Here is a 12577-nt window from a genome sequence, read left to right on the forward strand (position 1 = left end):
CTAATCATGCATCTTCAAATAGAAGAAGGCATACAAAGCAACAAGCCAAACACTAGACATTTGATAACTGCTTGTTTTGACCAACAAGTTGAGGCCAATTGGCAGCTCTTAGACGCGAAGAAGCACGTGTTAATCGTAGTGCCCGCAAAACCCCTGTTATTAGCAGTCAATCATATACTTGGTCAGTCATCTAGCTTTAACAATATTTAATTAACACCCACAGTTATATCAAACCTTTCATATGAAAACAATGGTTTATTGCGTAGAGGGCTATCTAAGATCCTAAGAAACTGGATTAATTTCAAGCTTCATAATTACTTGGGGTTATTAAGTAATGAATGAATCGTCCCCTTCAGTATAAAATCCTTTTATAGAAACTTTGTATTTACTTCTTGATTATGGTTTATAAAATAAAATTAAGCATATTAAGCTTGAAGTAAAAATGACCCACCTCCAGCTTTCTAATACTTCGGATTAGTTACGTGAGCCCCCCCCCAACCCACACACCTTCGGATTAGTTACGTGAGCCCCCCCCCCAACCCACACACACCACACACACACACACACACATTTTTGGCGTGGTCAACCCATAAAAAAAAGGTTAGGTTATAAGATTCCTATGAGACCGTTGTCATGGAAAAGAGAGAGAGTAATCAAGGGCTATAGCATGTTTTAAGGTGAATTGCATTGTGTTCGTTGACGGATCAATCTAGAACTCAAGCATATGCTTTTATGGTTAAAACAAGTACTACTGATCCCTATAAATTGAAAGTGTTCCCTGAATTTTCACTTATTTTATTCAATATGGTCCCTACTTGGTTACGTCTCCTTATAATATAAACAGCCTTGCAAGGTAAACAAGCCGGCCGAGTCGGCTGGCATGGCAATGAAAATGACCACATTACCATTTGTCTTGTTTAAAAGAAGAAGCTCCTTTGGAGAAGCTCAAATGAATTTCGCAAAAATATTCCCTGGTGCTAACTATGGGCTCATCCTTGAGTTGCTGTGGAAACGACAAGGTTGATGAAGCGTACGTAGAATCCATCGTTAATATTAATAGATGAATATTTTAGAGTTATTGTGTAGTTGCATTAGATATGCCTAACAAAAGTAAATGATGTATTCGATTAACATAAACTTTGATGTGGGTTGCGAGATTTTGCAGGACAAACATAACAGGTGGAGCTGGTAACAATACATGGAGGATATTCACATACAAGGAGTTGCATACAGCGACTAATGGTTTTAGTGAGGATAATAAGCTTGGAGAAGGAGGCTTTGGAAGTGTCTACTGGGGTAGAACTTCTGATGGTCTTCAGGTAATTATTAATTATGTGGGGTAAGCATTTACACATGTTATTTTGGTCACAATGGTCTGACATTATTCTAATTTTGCTCTTCAAAATGAAGATTGCGGTGAAAAAGTTGAAGGCAATGAATTCGAAAGCCGAAATGGAATTTGCTGTAGAAGTTGAAGTTCTTGGAAGGGTTCGGCACAAGAATTTGCTAGGCCTTAGGGGCTATTGTGCTGGCACTGATCAACGGCTCATAGTATATGATTACATGCCTAACCTCAGCTTGCTGTCTCATCTCCATGGTCATCTTGCTGGGGACGTTCAGCTAGATTGGAAGAAAAGGATGAAGATTGCCATTGGGTCAGCAGAAGGCCTACTGTAAGTTTCACAAGTTCCTGTATCTGACTCTCATTTACATAGCCAAATGAATTGAATTTGTCCACAAATATCACGTGCAGATTTTGTAGAAATTAAAAATGTTTGTCAATGGTTGCTGTACGCGTAAGCTTGCAATACATTGTTTCATATTTATTTCTGTCATATAAATCAATCCTGGTAAAATATTGTTTGAACTAGACCCGTGTAACAATAGTAAAATAAGGATTTCTATGTTAATTAAGATTTAATCAAGTCTAGTTTTCATTTTGAAGCAAGATTCTCTCTCTTTTTCTGTACCAAAAATAGAAACATTTTTGCTGGCGCACCCAAATAAAATTCTGTTCCATTCCAGAATTCTACAAAATGATTCAGTCCAATTTTATTAGGTACTTGCACCATGAGGTCACACCCCACATCATTCATAGGGACATAAAGGCAAGCAATGTACTGCTGGATTCAGATTTTGAGCCTCTTGTTGCTGATTTTGGTTTTGCGAAGCTAATCCCAGAAGGAGTTAGCCACATGACCACTCGTGTTAAAGGAACTTTAGGGTACCTAGCTCCTGAATATGCTATGTGGGGTAAGGTATCAGAGAGCTGTGATGTGTACAGCTTTGGTATTCTCTTGCTAGAAATTGTCACAGGAAGGAAACCGATAGAGAAGCTCCCTGGTGGTGTTAAAAGGACAGTAACAGAATGGGCAGAACCATTGATAACCAAAGGGAAGTTCAAGGACCTTGCTGATCCAAAACTTAGAGGCAATTTTGATGAAAACCAATTCAAGCAAAGTATTAATGTTGCTGCCTTATGTGTTCAAAGTGAGCCTGAAAACAGGCCTACCATGAAGGTTGTTGTTAGCATGCTAAAAGGGCATGATCCAAGAGGCAAGGTGATGCAAACAAGAATTAAAAGTGTCAAGTACAAGGAAGAGTTGCTGGAACTTGACCAGACTAGTGACGGTGAAAATGATGGTGGTGGTCTTGAGGAAAGTGAGTGTGGAGTTTTTGGTCCCATGGAGGTGCAAAAAATGCAAGACCCTTATATGCGTCGTGGAGATGGCAAGAAAATAGGAAAAAAAATGTGAGAAATGAGTTAGTACATGTATGCTCCTTGTCAGCATGAACAAGTAAAATTCCATGGCAAGAGATAAGGAATGGTGTAGTGAAGTTGCTACTGTTAAAATGTATTTATAATTGACACTTTTAATCCTTGTTCGCTTCTTCTTGTTTTGTATAACCTCTGAGAATATCATATACTTGAGTTGTTGTAATCGTCACACTGTCAAGATTTTGAACTCTTTCAAAACGAGGTTTTTTTATTCTTTATTTTTTATTTTTTCTTCGCAACAATTAGACAAGAATCCAAAACAAAAACCTAACTTGATATGATTCTGTCGGATTTGAGTTCCTTTGAAGTTGGTGTGAATCCTCCCAGGTTAGTGCCAACATTGTGTATTATATAATCATGTAAGAGAAATTAAAGTGGTTTTCTTTTACTTGGCATGAAACATCATGTTTAGTACTAATTAACTTAAAAGGAGCTTAAATAATATGGTTACATTAAATAATATATTTTTTAGTTAAATAAAATATCACATTATTTTTTAGTTTTGATGTAGATCATTGGAAAAATAGATTTGAAGAGTGTTTAGAAATGTGATTTATTTTTAAAGTATTTTTTTTGGAAATATATCAAAATAATTTAAAAAAAAAAAACTTATTTTTAATATCACTGTATTAAAACAATCTAAAAATACTAAAAACATATTAATTTAAAATAAAAATATAAAAAAAATTAAGTGTTTTTAAAACAAAAAAATAAATAGATTTTTAATATGAGTAGTCAAATCTTAATTTATAAAAGAATTCAAATAATAAAAATTTATTATACTTTTTATAATTATGATTAATAAGAAATTAAGTTTACTCACAGATAAAATCCTAGTTCAAAAATTGAATTCTAAAAGCTTTGTATGTGAGTGAGAAAGAGAGAGAGAATCATTTGTTTATAGGATTGCCATCTGGTTAGCCAAAGTGCATTGATATTATTAATTAATTAAAAAAATATAATTAATTTATATTTTATTAATCAAGTTTATATAACTTGATTAGATGCATCATCAAATTATAAATTATATGAAACAACTTAAAAATAAAAACATACGGTTAACTATAAAAAATTGTTTTAAATTTATATTCTTATTAACCACATTAAATTTAATATTATTTTAGAGAGGGATTTAATTTTAGTTTGAGGTGTAAGGTGATTCAAAAATATTATTATTATCAAAGATATTTTATTTTGATTTTAATATTGTTTATATGCTCGTATTTTATCAACAATAGTTTACAAATTTATAATTATTAATAAAAGCAACCTCGACAAAAATAATTTTAAATTTTAAAAATTATTATATATGTTAAGATTATTTTATCAGTAAATATAGCATGTTTTATCTTTAAATAAATTTGACATGCCAGATTTAAAGAATTTTTATTCCATATATAAGAAAAATAATGAATTTTTTATATCCAATACATGATATATTAATATAATTTCTTAAAAAATAGCTTAATTTGGTTTTCTCCATTATATACTTATTTATACATCACTTAATAAAGGGATAATGATAACAAAAAAAAAACATTCATATATTTTGATTTGTTTTTCACTTTCCCTTTAAAATTTGGAAAATTACACTTTTCCCCATGTTTTACTTATATTTTACTTGGATCAGCAGCAACATGTCAGTCAAATAATTAATGAAGAGCTTTAGCTACCATTAACCATTCAGTGAAACAAGTTAATAAAAAAATATCTAAATATATTTTTATCTCCTCTCCTTTTATTTAACTATTATCTCAATTCAAACAACTAGACGGTTGTCTTTGCAAGCCTATCCAAGCCCATTAAGAGGTTGGAAGTCATCTTTTTAAAAAAAAATCACAATTGACATTATTTTTTAATAAGTTGTATTTAATTAAGCACTTTGAACTAAACAATTTGTTATTTATAAAATATAAGTTATAATAGTATATGTATTTTTATATTGATGATAAATAATATTGTTTTCATGATCTTTGATGCAATGAATGAAATATGACTTCTTCTTTTTTTAAGAAGTATAATATTGTATTAGAAGATACCAAGATTTGGTAGGGAAGACATAGAAAACATAAAATAGTATGCTTACAACTCGAGTTTAGAATATTTATTAAATGAAATGAACAACAAAACCAAGAAATCAAAATAACACCTAAAAGATGCAGATTTGATGGCACACCAGATTGAATTGTCGAGCAAACTTCCACCTTGATCCATATTTAAATTAAAAAAAATTCTTTTCGTCTTTCCTCTTCTTAACCAAAACAAAATTTGGTATCACTTATGGGAGTTAGTCATGGCTTCTCTAGAAAATCAACCTTTAACACCTTAACAACTAGAGGAATAAGATCCCGCACCACACTAAAACAAAGAAAACAGAGCAAACAGATACAAAACCATCAAAAAACCTCACCTAAACCTGCAGCATCAGATTCTGCTACAAAAAAGTTACACACAAGATAAAGATCTAACAAGGTCAAATTGTCTCTGAAAATCTTGATGATTCAACTCCTTTTCAGAAACAGAGCATTTTACCAATCATTGGCACACACCAAACGGGATCCTATAACTTTCCATCAAAATACTACATGAGCCCGAACCCAGCTTGAGAAACAATCAAGTTTACTAAAGAGCCATAACAAAAAATTAAAGAAATAGAAGACTCATATATGAGGCAAAAATTAGAGCCATGTGACAAATTCAGTGTTTCTAAATACTCTCTATTTAGCCATTTAATTTGCCATATAATTACTCTTACAAAAAAAATGAGTGAATCAAATCATGAAGCTAATATCTGAATAAGAGAGAAAAGATTATGATGTAGTCAAGGCCTTTTATAGAGACTATTCATCCATCTAATAACAATGGTAGAGTCAAATTCAATAATAATGTGTTTATGATGCAGGCGATAATTCAAGACCGATAATTCAATAGCTTTAACAACCGCTTTTAGCTCGGTTATATTAGAGTCTAAAATCCTAATTGACAAGGAGAAAATACCAAGAAGAATCCCATTATGTATTTTTATTAGTCATGGTAGTTTATAAATTATAAGTCGTAGTAGTTTACGTATTTTTGTATTAAAATAAACAATATTGTTTTCATCATTTTTAATGCATCGATTGAATATGAATCATCTACTTCTTAGCTATCTCTATTATTGCTTCTTCTTTTCAATATAAAGATTTAATATTTTTATTTATTTAGTTAGATATTTTATTTTAAAAGTGATTAGAGAGTTTTTAAGATTGAAAATGAACTTATTGGGATTTCTATGATGTTTTTATTTGTAGAGTGTTTTCAAACAATAATAAATTGAAAAACAAGTTTTTTGGGTTTCAAAATTCAAATCTTGCTTCTCTATTATCATATATGATTGGAAAATATACCAGTGCACAATACTTTGACTTGTCAAATGGATAATATGCCATCCAATTTTTTTATTTGTCATCAAGTTTATTTTTATTAAAAAATAATAATTGAATGGATAACAATACATCCATCTATTATTTTTAAAGATAAAAAAACAAAAAAAATTGTAGTGTATTGTATATTTATAAAAACAAAAATCATATGTACTTAGTTGACTACGGTAAATCTCCATAATAAATAAAGGAATATGTATAAAATGAAAAAGGATATTGAAGTTACTTGTATCTATCTTTTACTTATTACTAGAAAAAATAATTTCTCACTTTAATCATTAATCAGCTTTTATAATTTTTTATTTATCAATTAATATATTTATTAATTATTATACTAGATATAAATATAATCTTTCTATTTTTTAATTAATGAATTATATAATACTAAATGCTTTCATTTCACATCCAAAATTAATTTCAAATTCTCACAGCATCGTAACACGAATACATCTGCCAGTCCTTCCTACGAAGTTGGTGTCATCGATAAAAGTGACTCGGCTTATACAGGAGAGCCCGCAGCCCAAGCTTAAGAGGTTAACAATCACTTAAATACAAACAATCCAGTATAGAGCGGTTGGATCGACCTGCTGGGGTTCCAAACAGTGATCGATTAACACCATTTTCTTGAGTTTTTGTGGATCGGTAAGCTTAGCCCACTGGACCGAGTTTCTTGGACCCGGCTGTCTATTTCGACCGATGGTAAATAGTTGAATTTCTATTTGCTTTCATTTGGAACCAAAGAATCGAAAATCGAACAATTTCTCCGATGAATTCATGGAGATAAGGGGTAATCATCACCTTCACATGAAATCTAAATTGATGGATTGCATGGAGTTAAGATGTTAAAATCTTCTCTCATCTCCTCATCTGAACTACTAATGTTTATAGAAAAACAGGGCAGTAATAGAAGTCTCCATGATGCGGTCATCATGTGGCATGAGAATCCTGACACACGAAGTCCTGTACGGGGACGGCAATGGCGGGTATCTCTTCTGGCTGGCCTAATAAAATACCAATTAAAAATATTCAAGGCCGATCAGGTAATACAATAAAATACCTGTTAATATGACTTATGGGTACTCACTTTATCCTTGGTTGATGCTTGCTGATAATTTTTTTTTTTCCTGATAATTTTTTTTTAAAAAATAAAATATAAGTACTTCTTATTTATTTTCATGGCATGTTTTTTAAAAATATATTTTTATTTATTTATTTCAAATTAATATATTTTTAGTATTTTCAATCCTTTTTATGTGCTGATGTTAAAAATAATTTTTAAAAAATAAAAAAATTATTAGCATGTATTTTCACATAAAAAATTATTTAAAAAATAACCATAACCACAACCACACTCCCAAACAAACTTAAATTAATAACCTAATTTTAAGTATTTTTACTTGAAAGCACTTAAAAGCATCACAAAAAATTTTATAAACCATTTATTAATTAAAAAATCACTCCAAAAACTAAAATCAACTAAATAAAAAAAATTTAGGGGGAACCTGATTTGCTTTTTAATGTATATTTATAAAAAAATATTTATAATTAAAATTTTCTCATCAAATAAAACTTATTAAGGGCAAAAAAAAACAAGTTTCATTACCTAAAAGTAATTATTTGCCAACTTTTTTTTTGTTCTTCATCTTATCTAGGCGACTTTGTTTTTCTTTTTTGAAACTTAGGTTGAAATATTAAAAAAATAAACTATTTGACCAAAATTAAAATTGCAAAGGTTAAAGGATTGCAAAGAAAGGAAAAGAAAAGGACTAAACATAATTTCTTCTAACGAATTTGAGGTTAACCATGTAATTTCTTCTTATTTTACACTTTCTCCTCTTTGATTGAGTTTTTCTTCCTTAACAACAACTTTTAATAAATTCGTTGTTAATTTGGACACAATAGTTTGCAATTTCTTAATGGGCATGTACATGGGGTTCTTAATCATAGTGATATTTCATTCTATTTTGCTGGTGCTGTTTCTTGATCATAGAGATGCTCTTAGAAGAGGGATTTTTTTTTTTCTTTTTTTTGTAGGGATGAAATTCAAATAGTCTTGTTCTTTTAGGTGTGAAATTGATTGAAGAAAAAATGTTAAAAGTAATGTTGTAATTGACAGATTAAGCCTAATGATTTGCAAACATCTACTTGTAAATATGCAAGCATCGAATACAATTAAGACCGGATCATGTCGCCATGTCAATGTCATGCCTTATCCCAAGTCTTCAAGTATAAAGAATCTCTCTGTCATCTTTCCATGTGGAAAGTGAAACCTTTAGTTTCTTCTGAACGTTTTGATATAGGGTAAGGTCTCTTTTTGAGTGGCAAATAGCCTCCCACCAAACCCATCAAAGCAGCTCTTCTTTTTTTAGCCAATTTTGAAGTTTTGGCTTCGATGTCAAGACATATCAAATACTTTCCATCACCTTTGCTTATACCCCAAAGCACCCAACCATACCACTTAATTCTTCCATCACAGAGATTTCTTTGGAGAGATTAATCACTTCTCTTCTTGCCACTGTAAAGGGCATACCATGCTTCTTAAACAAGAATAATGGAATGAGAGCCTGCCAATGTGTCCTCACCTCACTCTACTAACCTTAATCATGCTGTTGCTCCCTTCTACATGTTCTTAAGCTTCCTGTGCTTCTATCATGGACAGAACTCGTCAACGGAGCAAATAACTGAATACCCTTCCTTTCTCAGCTCAAAGAGCTTTCAATCTGGTCGGCCAACTTTTTGGAGACAACATGATCCCTCCAGCTCCTTCCAAAATACTCATTGGCATCTCGTTAGACCCAGATCATAGCATTGAGCTCCTTTCATGGGCAACTAGAGTTCTAGCTCAATCAAACGACACCATTGTTGCCATTCATGTTCTTGGTCAGCATCTCTAGCGCTACTTCTACGAATAAATAAATAAATCTCCATGCATTTTGACTTCGACTGTATATCTATGCGTTGTCATCTCGATTTCCTGCTGAATCAAATATGAACTGAGTAGTTTACCAGTGTGAACGCTATTGTTGCATGGTTTTGCTCAAGTCAAGTCTTGTCTAAATGAGTTGAATTTATCAAATAGACTAGTAGCCTTCGTTGCTTCTACTTATACTTGGCATAGTAATGTTCTGCATGTTTGATTAAAAACAGTTGGTAAGGAGTCAAAGAAGCGCGAATTAATAAAGAAAAAACAATGGCAGATTCGACAAGCAAAAGCACATGTTATATCTGTTCTTGGAGAATTTGCCAGGACATGCCAGTCTAAGCAGGTATTTAAAATTATAACCTTCTTAATGTTTATCAAATGTTGAATAATGCATGTTCCAGTATTTTTCTACTGAAATATCATTGAAATTAGAGATTATGGTGGATTGAAATTTTTTCAGATAAATTTGGAGGCTAGAGTAGGATTTAGCTCTGATATTGCTAGAGTTCTAATCGAGGAAGCAAAATCCATTTCGGCTGATTATCTTCTTCTTCGTGGCTCGAGAAACCGATCAAACAGGTGAGAAAACCAGATTAGTAATCAGAGAATCTCATTTATGCTTTGATATTATAGCTTATAAATGATAGAAACACTTCTCTTTTTTCGTTTGCCTATATTAGAACTTGGCATGAAGTTATAAGGTATTGTTTTGAGCATGCCCCAGAAACCTGCACTGTACTTTCATTAGGGAAATGTGAACCACAGAAGAATGCAGCAACTATAAAAGGTTGGTTTTACGTTAAAAGAAAATTCATGTAGATAGTGTATAGCTTACTCTAGAACACCTATCTAATGTTCCATTTATAGCAGAAAATCTTCAACCAAGTTCATGGTGGTTGAGCAAGAACGATGATGGTAACACTCGTAGTGGCAGCACTTCCTCCACCATTGAAAATCTCATCAACTCAGAAACAAAACGACAGAACTCTTCACCAAGAACTGTATTGCATCAAATTGAAGCGGAATCTCACAGTACAGAAGATGATACCCTAAGTTTCGGAGACTCAAGCACTACAGAGTCCCCTCCTCTGGCTACCAATATCAATGGCCGATCAAAGACAAAGAAGCAAATATCTAACTGTAAACTTATCTCCTCACTTTTTGCTTCACCAATGAGAAAAAGAAATAGGATCTTTTTGAACAAAGAAAAGCAGCAGCCTTTGTTAAAGTGCTTCACCTTTGAGGAGATTGCCAATGCAACAAATAACTTCCACCCAGGTAAACTTCCACTAATCTTATGTGGTCATGTGCTAGGCCATCTGATTTAGTGACTCAAAGATGAAATTAATTAAGAAGTCTAATGCTCGTTTGTTTTGTTTCGAGCATCATCAGACAAGATTGTCGGTAGAGGCGGGTATTCAGAAGTGTATAGAGGTGATCTTTCTGACGGGAGAGCTATCGCGGTAAAGATGCTAGCCAAGGACAACAAGGATGCTTCCAAAGAGAAAGAGTTCCTCATGGAATTGGGCATTATTGGGCATGTTTGCCATCCCAATACAGCAAACTTACTTGGGTGCTGTATTGAAAATGGACTCTACCTGATTTTCAATTTCTCTCAGAATGGAAATTTGGCATCTGCGTTGCACGGTAATAAGTTACTGCACTTTCTTCTCAATAACTCTAGAATGCTACTCAAAAAGGGATTGAAAAATGCAGGTAGAAACGAAATGCTGGTCGTAGCAAAGCATGTGTTAATAAAATTCTACAGTAATGGAATAGCTTTCGAGATTTCTGAGTACAGGAATCGTTCATGACTTAAAGCAGAGTTATGGATGATGAAATAAATGATGCCTGCTTTCTTGATAGATTTTTTTTTTTTATGGATGATCATCAGGTAAAACAGGTGAGTCACTTCAGTGGCCAATACGTTACAAGATTGCCCTTGGAGTGGCTAGAGGTCTGCATTATCTGCACAAATGCTGCAAACACCGAATAATACATCGAGACATAAAAGCCTCTAATGTTCTTTTAGGGCCTGATTATGAGCCGCAGGTGACTGTTGCAAGCAAACTCTATCACTGTTGTAATTTTTAAAGCCAATGAAGGGTTCAAAGGATAATAAGCATTTCTTTCTTCTGTAGATAACTGATTTTGGGCTTGCAAAATGGCTTCCTAACAAGATGACTCACCATGCTGTGATTCCAATTGAGGGTACATTTGGATACATAGCGCCGGAGTACTTCATGCACGGAATTGTGGATGAGAAAACTGATGTTTTTGCCTTTGGAGTTCTTCTTTTGGAGATCATAACGGGCCGGAGGCCTGTGGACTCGTCGAAGCAAAACCTTCTCTTATGGGTATGTAAAGATAACTGGATTCTTATCATGATCGATTACCAAATCCTATGCTACTTCAAAATCCAACAATTTAAATGATCATAAATTGAATCCCAGTAACAAAATGTTACCCAGAGACAAACCCAATTTCTAGTTTTGATTTTTTATTCTCTCTTTAACTCCATCTCAAAAACTAAACTGAAACTTCTCATATCATTAAAATGGCTTACATGTGTACAGGCAAAGCCTCTAATGGAATCTGGAAACATCACGGAACTAGCTGATCCGAAACTGGAAGGGAAATTTGATTCAGACCAAGTGCATAGAGTGGTTCTAACAGCTTCATATTGTGTGAGAGAATCCTCTACATGGCGTCCATCAATGAGTGAAGTGCGCGTAACATTATTATGCCCTATGCTGAACATATATATATATATAAGTCCATAGTCCATTTGAGAATGGCAAACAGCTAACCTGATTGAGCCCATTTCTTGTTTTCTTTGCTTTCTGAGCAGGTGTTAGAGCTTCTAACCAGTGGGCATGACTCTGAAGTTGCAAGAAGCTGGAGGATGCCGAAGTTTACATCTGATGAGTTAGATGATTACTCCATGATTTTTGGATATGAGGTTCCAGTCGATATTGCATTGGAGGATTATTTGTAAGCAGTCATTCATTTTATTTCCCCTTTTTTTTTTTTTACTGTCTTAGGTTTTTTTGTGCCGAAAGAAACAAATATAGTTTAATATATATAACAGGAAAAAAAGACAGGCTTTTCTCCATGTTCTATGTAACTAATGTAGTTTTTTATTAGTGCTGTTGCTAGGATTATTGCAGTCAGGGGTGGAAAGTCTTTTTACCTTTTTCTGTACGACTTTTCCATTAATTCAACTTTTGATAGAAGCATGATCAATTTTTTGATTTTTTGGATAAAGAAGAAAGATCTCAAGATTGATTGAGCTAGTCGAACCAAAACATCCTTTGCCAATGACAGTCAGAGTGCCTAAAACACTATTGTGGGAAAGAAAGTTGTTACATTCACTAGTTTACCTGTAAAATTATATAATTTTACGTGTTAATATATATTTATAGTTTAAAATCATGTAAAATAATAAAATAA

The 12577-nt window shown here is 32.7% G+C and overlaps 2 protein-coding genes across 3 annotated transcripts; both read left to right on the plus strand.

Annotated features, from left to right (window-relative positions):
• Positions 1-899: 899 nt before the first annotated feature.
• Positions 900-2901, plus strand: LOC105116880 (PTI1-like tyrosine-protein kinase At3g15890). Its single transcript, XM_011014380.1, has 4 exons — positions 900-1030; positions 1166-1319; positions 1411-1673; positions 2060-2901. The coding sequence occupies exons 1-4, from the start codon at positions 984-986 to the stop codon at positions 2754-2756; spliced, it is 1161 nt and encodes a 386-aa protein (XP_011012682.1). The 5' UTR covers positions 900-983; the 3' UTR covers positions 2757-2901.
• Positions 2902-8677: 5776 nt separating this feature from the next.
• LOC105116881 (probable receptor-like serine/threonine-protein kinase At5g57670) lies at positions 8678-12323 on the plus strand. 2 transcript variants are annotated; one of them, XM_011014381.1, is made up of 10 exons: positions 8678-9081; positions 9349-9467; positions 9585-9703; positions 9805-9911; positions 9992-10402; positions 10517-10771; positions 11019-11176; positions 11266-11481; positions 11701-11850; positions 11976-12323. In XM_011014381.1, the coding sequence occupies exons 1-10, from the start codon at positions 8949-8951 to the stop codon at positions 12120-12122; spliced, it is 1815 nt and encodes a 604-aa protein (XP_011012683.1). In that variant the 5' UTR covers positions 8678-8948; the 3' UTR covers positions 12123-12323. The 2 variants fall into 2 exon arrangements, with proteins under 2 accessions (XP_011012683.1, XP_011012684.1); XM_011014382.1 differs by having other exon boundaries at positions 8679-9081; positions 9995-10402.
• The last annotated feature ends 254 nt before the right edge of the window (positions 12324-12577 follow it).

Source organism: Populus euphratica, unplaced genomic scaffold (genome assembly GCF_000495115.2).
Source record: "Populus euphratica unplaced genomic scaffold, PopEup_1.0 scaffold1095.1, whole genome shotgun sequence".
NCBI classification, from domain to species: domain Eukaryota; kingdom Viridiplantae; phylum Streptophyta; class Magnoliopsida; order Malpighiales; family Salicaceae; genus Populus; species Populus euphratica.

What these genes read in the sequence shown, in the direction of transcription:
- LOC105116880 (XM_011014380.1), top strand. Translation starts at nt 984, where the DNA reads ATGGGCTCATCCTTGAGTTGCTGTGGAAACGACAAGGTTGATGAAGC. An exon ending in AACGACAAGGTTGATGAAGC is followed by an intron (nt 1,031 to 1,165) that starts GTACGTAGAATC and finishes GAGATTTTGCAG; the next exon opens with GACAAACATAACAGGTGGAG. An exon ending in GGGTCAGCAGAAGGCCTACT is followed by an intron (nt 1,674 to 2,059) that starts GTAAGTTTCACA and finishes CAATTTTATTAG; the next exon opens with GTACTTGCACCATGAGGTCA.
- LOC105116881 (XM_011014381.1), top strand. Translation starts at nt 8,949, where the DNA reads ATGATCCCTCCAGCTCCTTCCAAAATACTCATTGGCATCTCGTTAGAC. An exon ending in GAATGCAGCAACTATAAAAG is followed by an intron (nt 9,912 to 9,991) that starts GTTGGTTTTACG and finishes TTCCATTTATAG; the next exon opens with CAGAAAATCTTCAACCAAGT. An exon ending in GGCCTGATTATGAGCCGCAG is followed by an intron (nt 11,177 to 11,265) that starts GTGACTGTTGCA and finishes TTTCTTCTGTAG; the next exon opens with ATAACTGATTTTGGGCTTGC.